Raw genomic sequence first — 20,549 nt, forward strand, 5'->3', positions numbered from 1 at the left:
GGACTTGTGTCATCTCTCTGCATATTTACTTCCTGGCTGAGCTGGCAAGCCCTAGGGGTGGAAAGTCCAACCAGTGTGGACCACACCCCATGGACAGTCATATCTGCCCTCCCGACCTCTGCCCTGAAACCTGATGCTTATATCTGGGAGTTGAATCGGCTTCTCATACGTTACTTTTCCAAAAGGGAACTCTCCATTTTAATCCCTCCTAACCCGCTTCTCAAAGAAAGGCAATGCCAAAGAATGCTCAAACTACCGCACAATTGCACTCATCTCACACGCTAGTAAAGTAATGCTCAAAATTCTCCAAGCCAGGCTTCAGCAATACGTGAACCGTGAACTTCCAAATGTTCAAGCTGGTTTTAGAAAAGGCAGAGGAACCAGAGATCAAATTGCCAACATCCGCTGGATCATCAAAAAAGCAAGAGAGTTCCAGAAAAACTTGTATTTCTGCCTTATTGACTATGCCAAAGCCTTTGACTGTGTGGATCACAATAAACTGTGGAAAATTCTGAAAGAGATGGGAATACCAGACCACCTGACCTGCCTCTTGAGAAATCTGTATGCAGGTCAGGAAGCAACAGTTAGAACTGGACATGGAACAACAGACTGGGTCCAAATAGAAAAAGGAGTTCGTCAAGGCTGTATATTGTCACCCTGCTTATTTAACTTATATGCAGAGTACATCATGAGAAATGCTGGACTGGAAGAAACACAAGCTGGAATCAAGATTGCTGGGAGAAATATCAATAACCTCAGATATGCAGATGACACCACCCTTATGGCAGAAAGTGAAGAGGAACTAAAAACCCTCTTGATGAAAGTGAAAGAGGAGAGTGAAAAAGTTGGCTTAAAGCTCAACATTCAGAAAACGAAGATCATGGCATCTGATCCCATCACTTCATGGGAAATAGATGGGGAAACAGTGGAAACAGTGTCAGAGTTTATTTTTTGGGGCTCCAAAATCACTACAGATGGTGACTGCAGCTGTGAAATTAAAAGACGCTTACTCCTTGGAAGGAAAGTTATGACCAACCTAGATAGCATATTCAAAAGCAGAGACATTACTTTGCCAACAAAGGTCCATCTAGTCAAGGCTATGGTTTTTCCTGTGGTCATGTATGGATGTGAGAGTTGGACTGTGAAGAAGGCTGAGCGCTGAAGAATTGATGCTTTTGAACTGTGGTGTTGGAGAAGACTCTTGAGAGTCCCTTTTACTGCAAGGAGCTCTAACCAGTCCATTCTGAAGGAGATCAGCCCTGGGATTACTTTGGAAGGAATGATGCTAAAGCTGAAACTCCAGTACTTTGGCCACCTCATGCGAAGGGTTGACTCATTGGAAAGGACTCTGATGCTGGGAGGGATTGGGGGCAGGAGGAGAAGGGGATGACAGAGGATGAGATGGCTGGATGGCATCACTGACTCAATGGACGTGAGTCTGAGTGAACTCCAGGAGTTGGTGATGGACAGGGAGGCCTGGCGTGCTGCGATTCATGGGGTCGCAAAGAATCGGACACGACTGAATGACTGAACCTGCTTCTCCTCCCTCCCTGCATCCCCATCTGTGTACCGCAGCCACAGCCCAAAGCCCTGGAGTTGTCCTGGATGCCTCTCTTTGCCTCTTACCCCACCTCTGACCCCTTCAGAAAGTTCTCCCCTCTTGACCTTTGCAGTCCACGCTGAACCTGGTGCAGCTTACCACCTGTACTGTGACCACTGTCACTTCCCAGGACTGGTAGGCGCCCCTCAACTTCTCTCTGCATCCTGTCACACTATTCACCTGCCCAAACCTGCCAGGGCCTCCCCAGCCCCTTCCCCACCTTCTCCGCCTCAGAGCAAAGTCAGATCCCTGACTCACCTGAAGCTTGAGATCAGCCCCCAGTCCTCCTCCTGCCTCAACTGCCAACACCTCCCCTCACTCACTGTGCTCACCCACACGGGCTTCTTGCCTGTGAGGGAACACTGTCCGTCCCTGGCCTTGGACTTGCTGTTTCCAGTGCCTGGAACTCTCTGACTCAGGTAAGCACAAGCTCCCTTCAGATCTCTGCTCACCTGCTATGTCCTCAGAGAGGCCTCCCGAGACCCCACTATCTAAAACAGCACTGTCTTCAATCGCTCATTGGCCCCTTGCTTGCTTTATTTTTCTTCACAGCCCTTATTGCTTCCACTTCATTTTATTAGATTTAGGACTTTGTTTATGCTCTTTTTCCAACTAGAAAGTTAGTTCTATGAGCTTAGACTCTTGTCCATCTTGTTCATCATGTGTCACTTGTACCTAGAACAGTGCCAGGAACAGTCTAGGCTCTTGCATTTTATCTTATGGATGGATGAATGAGTAGATAGATCAATGGGTGAATGGATGGATGGATAGATGGATTGGTGGAAGGGTGGATAGATAGATGGATGGATGGATGGATGGATGGATGGGTAGGTAGATGGATGGACAGATAGGTAGATGGATAGATGGGTGGATAGGTGGATGGATAGATGGGTGGATGGATGGGTGGAAGGATGAATAGATAGGTGGATGGATGGGTGGATAGATGGGTGAATGGATGGATGGATAGATGAATGGATAGATGGGTGGATGGAAGGATGGGTGGATGGATGGAGAGATGGGTGGATGGATGGATGGATAGATGGGTAAATAGATAGATGAATGGATGGATGGGTGGATGGATGGATGGATAGATGAATGGATAGATAGGTAGATGGATAAATGAATGGATGGAAGGGTGGATGGATGAATAGATAGGTGGATGGATGGATGGATAGATGGGTGGGTGGATGGATAGATGAATGAATGGATGGGTGGATGGATAGATGGATAGATGGGTGGATGGATGGATAGATGGGTAGATGGGTGGCTAGATGGGTGGATGGATGGATAGATGGATGGATGGATAGATGGATGGATATCCACAATCACACAGTAAAATGCCTGAAGGGCAAAACACAGAACACATCAAAATCTCTTGCATCTGAGTAAAACTTTATTTTTACCCTAAAGCCCACTCACATTTGTACTTCCAGACACCACTGGGGAGGTAAGGATAGATGTTTCCACTCAGAATTTCAGTCTCTGGGAGGAGACACACTATCCAAAGGCTGTCTGAACCTGCTACCTTCCTTGGGTGACATCCGCAGATTCATTCCCTCCACCTGAGATGTTTGCAGGAGAAATCTCTGTAGCCCAAGGGTTCTGGGGATTCCTCTGGTCTTGGATGAGCTGGGGAGGCTGCAGCAAGATTGATAAGGCTGATTCTGGCGGGTGGGGAGGACCCTCTGCAGAAGCTGGAGCTCAGAGACTGTCTTGTTTTATCAGGCAAAGCTTTAAAAGGGCACAGAACATGAGTGACTTTGGCTTCTGAGGTCTTCTCTCCCTTCCCTTCCTGCAGGAATGTGACCCATCATTCTGAAGTGACTCTCTCTATCATCTTCCTTCCCTGCAGGATGCATTCTTTTTTTGAGCTCAAAACTCCTCAAATGTTGTTTTTCAAGTGTTAGCCTGCCCAGGGAACATGCAGTGGCATTTGCTCTGTTTCTGAGTTGGCTGTATTCACACCTGGTCCATTCAAGCTCCAAACCTGGGTGTTTCTTAAGGCCAAAGCCAGGTCTGAGGCACCCACACGGTCCATTAACTATGTGGCTAGATGCTGTACATATTCGCTGAGGATACCCAGACCGTGGGGGCAAGGGTGATCAGACTCAGGATCAGGCCCAGCCAGAAGCAGGTGGGCGTGAACTGACCTTGAACGAGAATTTGCATTATCTCACTTAATCCTCTCAACAATCCTGCAAGGGGAATACTAAGAGCACCCTCACTTCACAGATGAGAAAACTGAAGCTCTGACCACACTGCCAGGATGTGGTGGAGCCTGGATCCCCTCCAGGCGTGTCTGACTACAATGCCAGCGCTCTCTCCATCAGGCGCCTGTGGTTCACATATATGTTTCTGGAACAACGGGCAGGGATCACTAACAGATTGAAAGGAAGGCCAAAAGCATCTCAAGGTTCTGGTCAATGCACGTTGCTGCATATTCCAGGGTATGACCTCCAGGGGGCGCTCTTGTAATGGTGCAGGTTCCTTATACTGCCTCACTCCAGGGTCAAGAGGGGGCAGGGTAGGCTGCCAGGAAGAGCTAACTGAGGCTTCAAGCCCACGGTAGACAGAGGACAGTTTTGTTTGCTTTGTTTTTTTAATTACTCAGAAAGAATGTTTGTTTATAGATTTTAGAAAACCAGGAGCAGAGCGCTTTAGAGTTCTGGGCAGTCATGTTTTATCTTCATTTGTTCAGTCATTGGCAGAGTAGCAGAGAAAACGGTGTTAAACCTAGCTCGTGATTGCTGTTGTTTAGTCGCTAAGTCGTATCGGGCTCTTTTGAGACCCCATGAACGGAAGCCCACCAGGCTTCTCTGTCCATGTGATTTTACAGGCAACAGTACGGGAGTGGGTTGCCATTTTCTTCTCCACAGAGGACAGTTTTGAACCTTAGATGTTGCCTCATTTCGGAGGCACCCTAACCCGGCAGTCCCCCAACATTTTTGGCACTAAGGACTGGTTTCCTGGAAGACAATTCTTCCTCGGACCGGGAGTGGGGGGGAATGGTTTCAGATGATTCAAGCACATTACATTGATCGCATCACCACCTCAGTCAGCTCCATCTCGGAACAGCAGGCGTTAGAATCGTAAAAGGAGAGCGCATGCGCGGTTCATGGTCCGCACAGGGTTCGCCCTATGAGAATCTAATCCCACCGCTGATCTGACAGGAGGCGGGGCTGAGGCAGTAATGTAAGCGATGGGAATTGGCTGTAAATACAGTTAAAGTTTCTCTCACTCGCCCCCCTCTCACCTCCTGTTCTGCAGCCAGAATCCTAACAGGCCACGGACTGGTACTGGTCCATGGCCCGGGGTTGGGGACCCCTGGGGTAGGGGGCCCCTGCCCTAACCTCTGTTTCCTCCACGCTACTCCTCCCCACCAATCCCTGCCCCCAGACATCCCTCACGAGCGCACCAAGGTGACACAGCCCCTCCATTCTGACCATGTCTGACCTACGGTGTGGTCTCCAGCAGGCTCCTGTGGAAGAAATGCGCCAGTAAAGGGGTGTTCCGGAGCCCCCTCCACTACCTCAGGAGGCAAACCCCAGGTTGGACCCAGAGGAGATCCTGGGTCAGGAGCTGTGAGGGAACCTGAAGTTGATGAGGAAGGGATATCTGAGGAAGGAACTGGGAGGCAGCTGCAAATGGTCAGAGAAGAGTGGGGCCTGATAGCGGGGGGGACCTTGGCCATGGAGCTGAGGGTCAGCTGGGGCTACAGGGCTGCCTGATTCTGCCCACAATGGCACATGTCCGGGCTCTCAGAGCTGCCCAGGTGGGCTACCTTGGACTTCCCTGAGGAGAGGTTGTAACAGGGTCAACCCCATAGGCAGAGGCCAGTGTCAAAGGTCAGCCAGACATCTTGGGCTTTGCTGGGGCCAGTCAGGGGACTAGGGTATTTCCAGGGCCTGGGATCCCAGGGCTCAGCCACCAACTCCCCTTAACAAGTTCAGATCTTGGTGAGACCCGCTCATTGCCCACCCCCTTTCCTCCTCCCCCAGACACCTGAGCTCAGGCCCCACGGCATAGCAGATGGAGGTGGGAGAGGAGCCATTGAAGGTGGAGCTCAGGACAGACGTGTAGGCGCCCATGAATGGGAAGACCAGCCAGTCGCCCACATCCAGCTCTGGCAGCTGCACCTCCTTCAAGAAGAGCTTGTCAAAGGCATCACACGTGGGGCCAAAGAGGGTGCAGGGGAAGAGGGACAGCTTGGGGCTGAGCTCCTGCAGGGACATGGGGATAGGGAATCAGAGAAGACCCCCCACACACACCCCTACCCACTTCTCATCAAGCAGGGCATGCCCCAGGGCACCAGCAGAAAGGACTCTCTTATCCACCCACACTGACCAATTCCTGAATGATCCCTGTGTGCCAGGCATTGCTCTTAACCCGGCCTCATGGAGCTTATGTTCTAGAGACTGACTCCAGCCTTGCCAATTCACAAGTGCAGACACAGATGGGACCTCAGCTTTCCCATCTATAAAGTGGGAAGATTTTATTTAATAATCGCTCAAAATACTGGGCCTCAAACCTAGCTTCATTGAAAGTGCTTGAGGAATTTTCACAAAGGATCATGCCAGGGTCCCAACCCATGAGAAATTCCGATATCAGTGGTCTGGGGCCTGGTCCGGGCAGAGAAGTATTAAAACTTCCCAGGTGATTCTAATGTGAAGCAAAGTTTGAGAATCTCTACTTCCTAAGTCTCCTGCATCTCCAAGATTCAAGGACTCTAGAACAACAGACAGAAAGACAGACAGCCAAAGGGAAGCATATACCCCTCCACAGACCCATGGACCTAGACACCCATCTTCCTGCATAGGTGTGAATCGCCAGGCCCACACAGAAGTGCACATGCCAATATGCGCAGATACACCTGCACATCCTGGCACATGCAGAAGGTGTGACAATCCACTAAGGCACCAATAATCTGAGATCCTTCGCCTCTCCCACTGGTAGCAGGGAATCCTGCCCGAGGGGGGCTGGCCCAGGTGGTCTTAAGGTCTAGGAGGTGCCAGAGCCATGAAACCTTCTCCTTACCTTCACCATAATGGGCATCCTGGGTTCAGACTCCCTGGGAAAGATGCGGAATGTGCCATAGTGGCCATCATTGAGATAGTACAGCAGCTTCCGGCGGCCTCCTGAGGGCGGGCAGAGGGCAGCACTGAGCTGTGCCCAACCAGGGCTGACCCTCAACACCTGAGCCCAGCACCTGTGGGGGAGCCCTGACCCTCTGCCCAGCACTGGATAACCCCTGTTCCCTGCCCCAGGAGTCTTCTCTGAGCCCATGGACAGTTGGGGCCTGCCCTCTGCACTCCCATTGCCCCTCCGCCTACACCCCCCACCTTTCAGTGTTCCTCCCTTCTCCTCTTCATCTTCCTCTTCCAAATAAGAATAATCTAACTAGACTTCCTTAGTGGTCCAATGGTTAAGAATCCACCTGCCGATTCAGGGAATACAGGTTTGATCCCTGGTCTGGGAAGAACCCACGTGCCGTGGAGCAACTAGGCCTGTGCGCCATGACTACTGAGCCTGCGCTAGGGCCTGCGAGCTGCAGCAGCAGAAGCCCTTGCCTACAGCCCGTGCTCCGGAGCTAGAGAGGTCCCCGCAATGAGAAGCCGGTGCACCACAACTAGAGAACAGCCCCCACGTGCCAAAACTAGAGGAAGCCTGCACACAGCAACGAAGACCCAGCACAGCCAGTAAATAAACAAAAGAATAATCTAACTAACACACCATATGACTCAGGCGTTGTTCTAAGTTCCCTACATGTATTCAACTATTTAATCCTCCTAACTACACTCTGAGTGGGTTCAGTGAGCCCTACTTTACGGTTGAGAAAACAGTCTTGTCAGCAGTCATGTAGGAGACTGTGGCAGGGCTGGGATTCGCCCCCAGCTCGCAGGTCTCATGTTCTCCGCCCTCCCCTTAGACCAGGTGCCCTGAGCACCTGCTGCATGAGTCAAACTGGGAGCAAACGGTCTTTTCGTGACTTGATTCCATCATGGTTGGTCCTTAGTGATGTGCTAATTTATCAGTTTCCTTCCTCAAAGGGGTGCCTGTCTAAACTACATTTTCTTATTTTCTATATTCTTTTTTTCCCCCTATATTCTTGAGGCTCCAGCATCTGGGGCCTTGCTGACCCTAGCGAGACTGCTCCTCCCCAGGCTGGTTAATTTCTAGAGACAGCAAGTGACTGCCTTGCAAGTATGCCTTGCCCGTGCCAGCCAACCAATCCAGTGTCCATACTGCAAACCACCTCCTGGATGGAACTCACAGAACCTGAAGCACTACCTCTGGCCTAATCCTCCTAGGGCAGTCTTTACCCCCCACAACCCACTGAAATTACTCAAACTAGCCAATCCCAAACCTGCCAGTCCAACTCACCCTGCTTCACCCATTCTGTTCCTCGAAAACCACAACAGAGGCTCTGACCAGTCTTTTCCTGTGTCCTTCTGCTTCCTGACCCATCCTGTCCTTCCCCTTGTGGCCCTGAGTGGCCTGCCTCACCTCTGGGTTCTCCAGAGGAAGCTTTACGGCAGTTATTTCCAGGTCTTACACAAACTGATTAAAACACATTCCAGGTATTATCACCCTGCTCATTTAACTTATATGCAGAGTACATCATGTGAAATGCTGGGCTAAGTGAAGGTCAAGCTGGAATCAACATTACTAGGAGAAATATCAACAACCTCAGATATATAGATGATACCACTCTAATGGCAGAAAGTGAAGAGGAACTAAAGAGCCTCTTGATGAGGGTGAGAGAGGAAAGTGAAAAAGCTGTCTTGGAACTCAACATTCTAGGGAGGGAGGTGATAGGCAGGTTCAAGAGGGAGGGGACATATACTTCACTACTGGTTTCCTTGGTAGCTCAATCAGTAAAGAATCTGCCTATAGTGCAAGAGACCAGGGTTCAATCCCTGGGTTGGGAAGATCCCCTGGAGAAGGAAATGGCAACCCACTCTAGTATCCTTGCTTGAAAAATCCCATGGACAGAGAAGCCTGGTGGGCTACAGTCCATGGGGTTGTAAAGAGTCAGTCGGGCACAACTGAGCAACTAACACAATGTGGCTGATCCGTGTTGATGTTTGGCAGAAACAAATACAATTCTATAAAGCAGTTATCCTTCAATTTAAAAAATAAAGCTCAACATTCAAAAAATAAAGATGGTCCCATCTCTTCATGGCAAATAGATGGGGGGAAAGCGGAAACAGTGACAGATTTTCTTTTCTCCGGGCTACAAAATCACTGCGGATGGTGACTGCAGCCATGAAATTAAAAGACGCTTGCTCCTTGGAAGAAAAGCTATGACAAACCTAGGCAGCGTATTAAAAAGAAGAGACATCACTTTGCCAACCAAGATCCATATAGTCAAAGCTGTGGTTTTTCCAGTAGTCATGTGCAGATGTGAGAGTGGGACCATAAAGAAGGCTGACCACCAACGAATTGATGCTTTCCAAGTGTGGTGCTGGAGAAGACTCTTGAAAGTCTCTTGGACAGCAAGGAGATCAAACCAGTCAATCCTAAAGGCAATCAACCCTGAATATTCATTGGAAGGACTGAAGCTGAAGCTGAAATACTTTGGCCACCTGATGGGAAGAGCCAACTCCTTGGAAAAGACCCTGATGCTGGGAAAAACTGAGGGCAGGACAAGAAAAGGCAGCAACAGAGAATCAGATAGTTGAATAGCATCATCGACTCAGTGAACGTAAGTTTGAGCAAGCTCTGGGAGATAGTGAAGGACAGGAAAGCCTGGTGTGCTGCAATCCATGGGATTGCAAAATCAGACACACCTTAGCAACTAAACAACAACAAAGTACATTTAAAAACATTGCCCTACTCTGACAAGCATGGGGAACAGCATCTTAGCACTCTGCCTCTGTTGATGTTGCCAGTGGAAGCGTGTGACGCTTTCTCTCCAGCACCGTCATACTTCTGATGCATATTGAACTAGTGCTCATCTATGACCCCCAGATCCTTCGGACAGGACCTACTACCAAGGCAGTGTCTTCACAACCACTCTTCATCTGTTCTTAGAATATTGCTTTCTGGAATCTAAACTCAAGATTTTGTGCTGATTTCTGTTAGCATTTGAAGCATTTCGTAATATTTGGGCATTTAGATGCCCAGATCCTTCTGAATACTGATTTTCTGCCCTCCCCGCTGACCCCGATATACTTCCTACCATCCTCCCCCCTCTTTCTTAGTTGCCATCACTGAAGCCATAGCCCCAGTTGTCCCTAAACTACTTAGTCGTGAGAGGTAGTCAAGACACCCCTAAGGTCAAGAGCTCAGGTCTGTTTGGCACGTGGTATTTGAGACAGGCAGACCAGGTCCAGTGTATCACTGACCAGCTGTGATGCCTCGGACAAGTCCCTTCCTCTCTCTAAGCCTCACTATCTCTGCCTGTAAAATGGGAATGACCCCAAAGTACTTCACAGGGTTGTTGAGCAGAAATGAGAGAAAATACATATTTCACACATGATAGATATTTAATAATTGGCAACTCTTGTTTTTATGGAAATAAAAATGAGTCCCTAGGGACTTCCCTGGTGGTCCAAAGATTAATACTGTGCTGCTTCCACTGAAGGGGGCATGGGTTCAACCCCTGGTCAGAGAACTGAAATACCACATGCCCCGTGGGGTGGCCAAAAAAAAAATACACATACAAAAATTACCCCTTACCATAATAAAGATACAAATTTTAAAAATAAGCCCTTAATACTTAGAGTTTTGTTAAATGATGACTTGAAATCATAGGCTTCCTATCACAATATCCTTTAATCAGACGTTTTGTGAATAAACGCAATCAGCTGACACAAGTGCCTTGGGATTACAAACCTGTGGGCCAATCATTTGTCCAAAGGAGAAGGGAGGAGATTAAAGCAGCTTATAAATATTTATATGTCAGTTATCATAAAGCAGCAAAGAATAAGAGCACTAAGCCAGTGGGGAAAATCTATTCATGTTCTCCATCTTATCATGCAATGGAGTTTCTGGTTAGCTCACTTTGTGTGAAAACCAAATGCTGCAAAAATAACACTGTAAAAGAGCTCCTGCGGTGGTTAGGTTTACCATTACCCTGCAGATGTCACCCTTAACCTTCAGGCCATGACGACAAGGGTGCCTTCTTATATGTATTGTAAGAATTTGCATTTACTCACTGTATTTTTGGCACCGGAATCTGCCCCTGTTAGATAATGCTTGCTGGATGAATTTAAAGTGCACAGCAGCACGATTTTGTCCATGAACCTCATGGGCTATAAACGCCATATAAATCCACTGGCTACTTAGGAAAAATGAAGACTCTTCATCTTGCTTCTCACCTCCCAGTCTGAGAACAATAAAATAGTGATACTAACAGGTTCATTCTCATACCCAATTCAAAGCTTGTTTCCTGCTAATTAGGCATTTGGGGGTGGAGCCCAGACCCCCTATCCATCCTCTGCTCCTGGACAGTGGCCTGCCCACCCACTGGGCTCCAGCACAGCCTTCTTGGCAATGATGTTGACAGCGGTCGTGCAGACAAATGTTGCATAGAAGCGTCCAGGCTCTGCGATGACCTCGACGCCACTCCCCTCGGGGAAGTCCTGGGCCAGGGCAGCGTTGATCACTCCTGCCACCTGCAGGGACAGACCCAGACTTTAACATGGCCAGTCCATCTGAGGGGGCTTTACCTGCACACTCTCCCTTCATTCCCTTGACAGCTGTGTGGGGAGTCGTTATCTCCATTTTACTAGGGAGGAAACAGGTAGATGCTGTGGCCCATGGTGGGGAAGTAACTTGTCCAAGGGCACAGAGCACCCTGAGATATCTGAATTTGGGACCACTTAAATTAATACAGAGTCAGCAAAGACAAAATGTTCCCCAGGTCACAAGGATAACAAACTTCTACCTGACTGTAGCTTAAGGGGGGATAGCAACTAACACCTCTAAAGAAAGACACGGAGCCAGATACGCACATGCTCATATATGCACACAGGCCATGCAAGTGTAGTCAGACAAAGACCTCTCAACAAAGACAAATCTCATGTGACTCACAGTTCATATGACCTCCTCGTACACAATCTCATATGACCTCCTCATACACAAACACACACACTTGGTCCCCTGAACCCAAGCTGGAGCACCCGGCTCCCTCTCATCCTCCCCATCACCTCCTCAAACTCAGGGTCAGAGCCTTCCTCTCCGGAGAAGCCCCCTCTGATGTCCAGGAGGCTCATGTCATGCCCAATGCTGCTGCCCATCTCAAACACGCGCCAGCAGTCGACGATGGCCTTCATGAAGTTACGGGGTGTCTGGCATCTTGAGCCCACATGGAAGCTGAACACACATCAAGTGACATGTAGAGAAACACCCGTGAAAAAGCAAAGGTCAGTAGGAGGACAGACATGGCCAGAAACACCGAAGCATGGTCATACTTGAGTTGGAGCACTCAAGACTGTGTGGTGGTCACCTCTCTTAGCAGCCCCTTCCAAGTGCCTCATTGCAGGGGCTTCCCTTTCTCTCCCCCTTGGAAGGTGTGTGTTCAGAACCCGAATCCCCATGCCTGTGAGGAGGGCCAGGTCGGGTGAGGCCAGTGCAAAAGTTCAAGGGGGTGCCACAGTACTAAATGATCAAGATAAAGAACATTAAATGCAATCGTTGTAAAGAGCAAAACTGATTTAGAAACATCTACAATGACGAAAATACTAAAATGTAAATAAAGACAAGATTAGTAACAGTAGGGACTTCCCTGGTGGTCCAGTGGTTAAGAATCCACCTTGCAATACAAGGGACACGGGTTCGATCCCTGATGGGGAACTAAGATTCCACATGCCGGAGCAACTAAGCCTGTGTGCTGCACCCACTGAGTCCACACGCCACAGCTAGAGAGTCCCCGCTCTGAAACCAAAGACCCCATGTGACACGACTAAGGCCCAACGAAGCCAGATTACATGAACACTTAAAAATAATACAGGCGCTTTATACACACAAAAGTGGTAACAGTAGCTGAACCCGGAAGCAAAAGGAAAGATGAGAAATGCCAATCCTGTCTTTAGTTAAAGTTTTAATATTTTTCTCATCGTGATTTTTTTGCATTATTTTTCATTTTTTCAAATATTGTATTCAGTTCAGTTCAGTCGCTAAAATATTATTTAGCTAGAGTACTAACTTTCTTCACATCCCCTTAAATTTTGCACCCAAGGCCTTTGCCTCCTTTGCCCCACCCTAATCCCAGATAACATCCAGCTTCTTCGCTGAGAACAGAGAAGCACCTTGAGGCCCAGAGGGGCTTCAGCTGACCAGAGTGTACCCAGGAAGCCAAAGGCTGGAGGTAGACAGTGGAACTTTTTTCAAGAGAACATACTGGTCATAGCAAACACTCTCTTCCAACAACATGAGATGATGCTACACATGGATATCACCAGATAGTCAATACTGAAATCAGATTGATTACATTTTCTGCAGCTGAAAATGGAGAAGCTCTATATGTTCAGCAAAAGCAAGACCTGGACCTGGCTGTGGCTCAGATCATGAGCTTATAGAAAAATTCAGGCTTAAACTGAAGAAAGTAGGGAAAACCACTAGGCCATTCAGGTATGACCTAAATCAAATCCCTGATGATTATACAGTAGAAGTGACAAATAGATTCAAGGGATTAGATCTGATAGACAGAGTGCCTGAAGAACTATGGACGGAGGTTTGTGACATCCTACAGGAGGCTGTAAGAAGACTGCCTCTTCTTAGAAAACAAGAAAAAGAAATACAAAAAGGCAGAGTGATTGTCTGAGGAGGCCTTGCAAACAGTTGAGGTCAAAAGAGAAGCGAAAAGCAAGGCAGAAAATGAAAGATGTACCCAACTGAATGCAGAGTTCCAGAGCGTAGCAAGGAAAGAAAAGAAAGCCTTTCTAAGTGAACAATGCAAAGAAACAGAGGAAAACAATAGAATGGGAAAGACTAGAAATCTCTTCAAGAAAATAGGAGACATCAAGGGAACATTTCATACAAGGATGGGCATGATAAAGGACAGAAATAGTTAGGACCTAACAGAAGCAGAAGAGACTAAGAGGTGGCAAGAACACACAGAACTATACCAAAAATGTCTTAGTGCCCCAGATAGCCACGATGGTGTGGTCACTTATCCAGAGCCAGACATCCTGGAGGGTGAAGTTAAGTGGGCCTTAAGAAGCATTACTATGAACAAAGCTAGTGGAGTTGATGGAATTCCAGCTGAGCTATTTCAAATCATAAAAGATGATGCTATTAAAGTTCTGCACTCAATATGCCAGTAAATTTGGAAAATTCAGCAGTGGCCACAGGACTGCAAAAGGTCTGTTTTCATTTCAGTCCCAGAGAAGGGCAGTGCCAAAGAATGTTCGAACTACCGCACAATCACACTCATTTCACATGCTAGCAAGGCCGTGCTCAAAATCCTTCAAGGTAGGCTTCAGCAGTATGTGAGCTAAGAACTTCCAGATGTACAAGCTGGGTTTAGAAAAGGCAGAGGAACCAGAGATCAAATTGTCGACATCTGCTGGATCATAAAGAAAGCAAGGGAATTCAAGGAAAGCATCTACATCTGCTTCACTGACTATGTTAAAGCCTTTGACTGTGTGGATCGCAATAAACTGTGGAAAATTCTGAAAGAGATGGGAATACCAGACCACCTTACCTGCCTCCTGAGAAACCTGTATGCAGGTTAAGAAGCAACAGTTAGAACAAGACATGGAAAAATTGACTGGTTCAAAATTGGGAAAGGAGTATGACAAGGTTGTATATTGTCACCCTGCTTATTTAACTTATATGCAGAATACATCATTTGAAATGTTGGACTGGATGTATCACAAGCTGAAATCAAGATTGCCAGAAGAAATAGCAACAACCTCAGATATGTAGATTATACCATTTAATGGCAGTAAGTGAAGAGGAACTAAAGAGCCTCTTGATGAGGGTGAAAAGGGAGAGTGAAAAAGCTGGCTTAAAACTCAACATTCAAAAAACTAAGATCATGGTATCCAGTCCCATCACTTCATGGCAAATAGAAGGGGAAAAAGTGGAAGCAGTGACAGACTTTATTTTCTTGGGCTCCAAAATCACTTTGAATGGTGACTGCAGCCTTGAAACTAAAAGGCGCTTGCTCCTTGGAAGAAAAGCTATGACAAACCTAGACAGTGTATTAAAAAGCAGAGATATCACTTTGCTGACAAAGGTCTGTATAGTCAAAGCTATGGTTTTCCCAGTAGTCATGTGTGGATGTGAGAGTTGGACCATAAAGAAAGCTAAAGAATTGATGCTTTTGAAGTGTGGTGCTCGAGAAGACTCTTAAGAGTCCCTTGGACTGCAAGGATATCAAACCAGTCAATCCTAAAGAAAATAAACCCTGAATTTTCATTGGAAGGACTGATGCTGAAGCTGAAGCTCCAATACTATGGCCACCAGACGTGAAGAGCTGACTCCTTAGAAAAGACACTGATACTGGGAAAGATTGAAGGCAGGAAAAGGGGGCGACCTGATGAAATGGTTGGATGACAACTGGCTCAATGGACATGAATTTGAGCAAACTCCAGGAGATAGTGATGGGCAGGGAAGCCTGGTGTGCTGCAGTCCACGGGGTCACAAAAGAGTCAGACACGACTTGGCGACTGAATAACAGCAACGACGGACAGTGGAAACCAAGACTCCTGGCTCCTCCTTTCCAAGCAGGGAAAGCCAGTCCACTCACCTGGTTCCAACCACAGCCAACCCCAGGTCCCTGGCAGACTCGAGCAGATGTTCACACACCTCCAGCCTGGCCCCAAACTTAGAGCTCAGGGGAAAGATGCTGTCACTGTCCTGGGTCCACCAGAGGACCAGCCTGGGAGAGGGGTGCAAAGGGTATCAGAATTTCTTAGGCACATGAGCCCCGAGGCCCCCCATCCTACCTCCCTCCAGCTTCCCACCCACTTCTGCCTAGCTCCTTTGGACTGTCCAGCTATGGAGACCCAAAGAGTGAACACACTCACTACCTACAGGCTTCTGTCCAGGCAAGAAAAAGCAGGAAAAGGATAAATGCCGGGAGCCGGCATATTGCATATTGAGGGCATATTGCATATTGAGTGCATATTGCATATTGCATATTGAGTGCAGCACTTTCCACAGCATCATCTTTCAGGATCTGGAATAGCTCAACTGGAATTCTATCACTGCCGGGAGCCTGCGTGAGGAGCTCCACCCATGACAAAGGTCATGAGGAAGGAGGCTCGGCATACGAAAAGGCGGGATCGAGCCTCAGGAGTCCCCCTGGAAATTCTCGAGCATCTACCCCCAAAACCAGAGTCTGCCTACTTTCTGCTTTGTGCTCTCACCTACACCTCTGACTTTACGGGGGGCTGTCCCCCACTACCTCTCTCTGAAAAAAGAGTTAGATTACAGTTCCAGTTAATAATTCCTGGGTGTGACAGTGTTTAACCTACAAACTCCTTTGGAAATCCTCTAGCCTGCCTGAATAGGTTTTTCCAGCCACGTGTGATTGTTCAGAGCCTCCCAACTGTGAGAGGCAGGAGATGTTCTAAACTGTCTAAACACAGATTCCTTTGAGTAGTTAAAAGATTGATTAGAAATTGTATTGGTGAAGGGTTTTTCACTTACTGGGCCAATGTTTGCTGCTAAGTCTCCATACCCCTTACCTACTGTGTCCTTGGCAGTGTATTGATTGATATAATGGGTGTATAGAAATGTAAGTAGTAGCTCAATGTTTGTAACCTTGGACCCTTGAGTTAATTCTTTTCTTGATTGAGCCCACCTCACCTTTGCCCTATAGGAATGCAGCTTTGTCCATTGCTTTTTTGGAGGCTGGTGCCTGACTTTGGAATAATCACCTTTAGAGAAAGATAAGTTTCTTAAAATGTTAACAGGCCTCCTGGCCAGAAGATGATGTAATTCACCTGAACTTTTGCATATGCTAAGTTTGAAAGCCTGGCTTCGATTAGGACCAGGAATTGCTGTCCTTGCATGACTCCACCCCTTCCCCCATTATCCTCTATGCACAACTTAAGGTATAAAAACTACTTTGGAAAATAAAGTGCGGGCCTTGTTCACCGAAACTTGGTCTCCCCATGTCGCCCTCTCTCCCAAATTCTGGGTGAGTCTCCATCTGGAGCGTGGAACCCGCCATGCTTGCTAATTATGCCTGGGCTTCTAAGATCCGACCGGGGAGGCCTCAGTGTCTCCTCTCCTTCAGGAGAACGGAAGGACGCCTGCGGCCTACGTAAGTGGTGCAAACTTCTTGTCTTGAAGTTTTATTGGTCTCCCGCATAAACCAAGCTACTCAGCCTCTTTTCTCCACTGAATTTTCCTACTGAGCTATCCTCATCCTATTACTCTTTATATCTTTGATAAAATATTTAAATAAATAGGTTGCCGACGCCGTCCCCACTTCGAATACCCTGGATCAGCCGGGGCTGGTCCCTGGCAGATAAAATTATAAATACACCTTCCATAGGCCTCCACATTACAGGATCAGAGATGTTAAATAACTTTCCTAAGATCAGGCAGCATGTGACAAATGAATCTGAAATGTGATCCCTGGCCTCCCTGACTCCAATACGAGTGTCTTTTCCATAAGGTCAGCTAACGCCAGACCACCTTCTAGGCTCTTCCCAGTGTCTATGTGAACACAGGCATTGTTCATTTGGCATCAATGGGCACCAACGAAGGCATCAGGCCACCGACCCAAATTCTTGTACTTTGCTGCTTTGGCCTGTGCCAGTGACCACATGAGTCTTCCTTCATCTGATTCCTGCAGCCAGTTCCAACAGCCGGGGTCCCAGGTTTAACGTCCCTTTTTCCACCTGTCTCTAGTTTGCACCCACTTCCTGCTGGTCTCACCTGATGCTGGGCCACCTTGATTAGCTCCTCCTCGCTGTTGAACACCAGGAGCTTCACCCCGTGGAGGGAAGCAAAGCGGATGTGGGAGACAGGCTTGCAGGGGTTGGCATAGACGATGCGTGAGGGAGCCACGCCCAGGTCCAGCACCTGCTCCAGCTCGCCCTGGCATGGGTGAGAGCCAGAGTGGGGAGCTGCCCTGATGCCCCTCTATTCTTTGGGGATGGGAACCCTGGGCATGAGCAAAAGGGACTGCCCTTGACTGAACCCCTATTGTGCAGTGTGCTGAACATGACTGTGCCCTTTTGGCTTCTAGAATCTTCCAAGTGATAAGGCTGTGTTAGGACAAGAACAGCAGCTGTGTCTTCAAGCTTGTGCTTCCCCTCATTCACTTAAGCTGTCTGCCTTAGTCACAGGGACCAGTGCGAGACTGATCCCCCGTGGGGCATTCGTTTATTCTTTCCCAAACAATTGAGGACTAGGAGTGTCCGCCCCTGTTGAGGAGCTGCAGTCTCCACTCCAGGACCCCTGGCAACTGGCCTTTTTTCCCCAGGAAGTGTTGGGCTTGTGAATGAGTCAGCTGGCCCAGGCTCACCTGGCTGGAACAGTCGAAGCTGGTGCCCAGGGCGGCCAGGGCACGCAGCATCCAGGGGCTGCTGTTGCACTTCACCGCGTAGAAGGGTGAGACCCGCGGCAGGGCCTGGCGGAAGACCTGGTGGCAGCTGGCCAGCACGTCCAGGTCGGCCACCATGAAAGCATCTCGGCAGTCCTGCCAGGACAGTGAAAGAGAAAGAGAAGGCTGGGTAGTGGGTTATCTCACCTGACCCTCAAAACAACACTATGCAGTAAGTGCTATTGCTGTTGTCATTTCAGATATGGGGGAAAAAAGGTTCAGAAAGAAGTCACTGGCTCAAGGTCACAGAGAAAGTACTGGCTAGGATAGAGTTTGATACCAGATCTTCCAACTCTTTTTTCCAGTAGTCGTGTATGGATGTAAGAGTTGGACCATAAAGAAGGCTGAGAGCCAAAGAACTGATACTTTTGTGGTGCTGGAGAATACTCTTGAGAGTCCCTTGTACTCCAAGGAGATTAAAGCAGTTAATCCTAAAGGAAATCAACCCTGAATATTCATTGGAAGGACTGATGCTGAAGCCCTAATACTTTGGCTACTTGACGCGAAGAGCCAACTCACTGGAAAGGACCCTGATGCTGGGAAAGATTGAAAGCCAAAGGAGAAGGGGGTGTCAGAGAACGTGATTGTTGGACAGCATCACCAGCTCAATGGACACGAATCTGAGCGAACTCTGGGAGCCAGTGAAGGACAAGGAAGCCCGGTGTGCTACTGTCCATGGGTCACAAAGAATTGGACATGACTTAGCAACTGAACAACCACAACTTCTAACTCTTAAAATAGAGGGACAAGAGGGAAACAATCTTTGTAGATCAAGAAAGGGGAAAGACAGCTCCAATCCTCAACCAGGCAGCTTGGCACTGGGTAAAACCCCCAAGCGGTGGCATGGGGAGGGAGCTAGAAGGGAACAGAATGACTCTATCACCCCCAGCAGAGCAGAGCTTTGAAATAAGACCTAGGAAACTGACATAAAACCAGAAAACAGAAAGTCTTATTTCTTGCCCCCCAAAGCAGGGACTGAGACACCCTCATCCTTCCTTACTGCCCCCCTCCTCTCTCCCTCCTTCTTTACCGAATCCGAGAGCTCCTTGATCTTCTTCAGGACCACATCCCAGGCAGTTTCTCCAGGCTCCAGGGCAATGATGTCCTTTGGCCATGTGCTTCCAGGGCTTTCTTTACTCTCCTTTGAGTTCCCGATGGGAATGCTGACCCCCGACACTCCAACCAAACCCTCGGCCAGGTGCAGTTTCAACATCCTAAAAAGGGCTGGCACTGAGATGGGACCTCTTCCCTCCTCCCAGCTCCCCACTGGCCCCAGAGCCAGAGTTCTCAGGCTGTAACTTCTCAGCCCTCCCATTCAGCTACCACAGCTCCATGGAGCCCTCGTGAATTTTCCCATCTGTAAAATGGGCCGCTGGTCAGGCCCAGTCTGCTTCAGAGACCTAGTAAGGGACCAAGCAAGACCCACAGGCTGAACACAAGGAATAGAGGCTTGGCATCCTCCTCCGGGCTCCTCCACACAGATGTTCCCATTCACAGATGGGAAAACTGAGGCTGAGGCCAGGAAGGATAAGTGCAGAGTTTCAGGATCTTCAGATTGTAGGGTTCACAGCCAGGGCCCAGGAGATGATCCAGGTTCAGGGTCCCCATTCTACACACAGGAATGAGAGACCCAGAGAGAGGAAGGGACTTGATCGAGGTCACCAAATGGTCAGTGGCAGAGCTGGGACTGGCACCTGGGGTCTCTAGACCAGAAACGGACCTGCTGCCAGCCAGGAATCCCTGAGACCAAAGCAAGGATGGCCTGCAGCCAGGGGCCTTCTGTTCTGGCAGCTGGGACTTGACCTGTACCCCCCACGCCACACACAGACTCACCTGCTGCCTATGGTGACCTGCTTTCTCAGGCTCAAACTAGGGAGCTGGGATCTGTGGTGTCTGGCTTGGGGTAAATGCCATGGGAAGAGCAGAACTCAGCCCAGATCTCAGGGACCAGGGCAAATACCACCCCAGGCTGTCCCTCCAGACCTCAGCCGGCCAGCCCTGCCTACTCAGCCCAGACCTCCCAGGCTCCGAGAACTAACCCTCTTTTGTCACCCACACAACAGGATCACATGGACTGTTTGCAACCCCATGGATTATACAGTCCATGGGATTCTCTAGGCCAGAATACTCGCGTGGGTAGTATCTCCCTTCTCCAGCAGATCTTCCCAACCCAGGAATCGAACCGGGGTCTCCTGCATTGCAGGCGGATTCTTTACCAACTGAGCTATCAGGGAAGCCCACGGTGAAGTTAGACTCCAGTTATAAGGGAATGTCAGTGACAATCAGAGTCGAGGGACCCTGGGAACCCTGCATCCACCCTTCCCACTTCACAGATGGAAACACCGAGGGGCCCAGAGGTCTCCAGAGGACTCAGCAAACCTGGAGGAGGTCTGGGAGCAGAATCAGGACCTGACTCTAACCACAGGCAGGTTC

At 48.7% G+C, this 20,549-nt stretch overlaps 1 protein-coding gene across 1 annotated transcript; it reads right to left on the minus strand.

The window, feature by feature from the left end:
• Positions 1 to 5,380: 5,380 nt before the first annotated feature.
• On the minus strand, positions 5,381 to 19,381 carry LOC109576038 (antizyme inhibitor 2-like). Its single transcript, XM_070800951.1, is given in 8 exon segments — positions 5,381 to 5,820; positions 6,635 to 6,735; positions 11,073 to 11,220; positions 11,755 to 11,920; positions 15,303 to 15,466; positions 17,447 to 17,608; positions 18,039 to 18,212; positions 19,147 to 19,381. Coding segments are annotated over 8 exon segments (1,398 nt in total). The 5' UTR covers positions 19,330 to 19,381; the 3' UTR covers positions 5,381 to 5,520.
• Positions 19,382 to 20,549: the final 1,168 nt, after the last annotated feature.

This window comes from Bos indicus, chromosome 2 (assembly GCF_029378745.1).
Source record: "Bos indicus isolate NIAB-ARS_2022 breed Sahiwal x Tharparkar chromosome 2, NIAB-ARS_B.indTharparkar_mat_pri_1.0, whole genome shotgun sequence".
NCBI lineage: Eukaryota > Metazoa > Chordata > Mammalia > Artiodactyla > Bovidae > Bos > Bos indicus.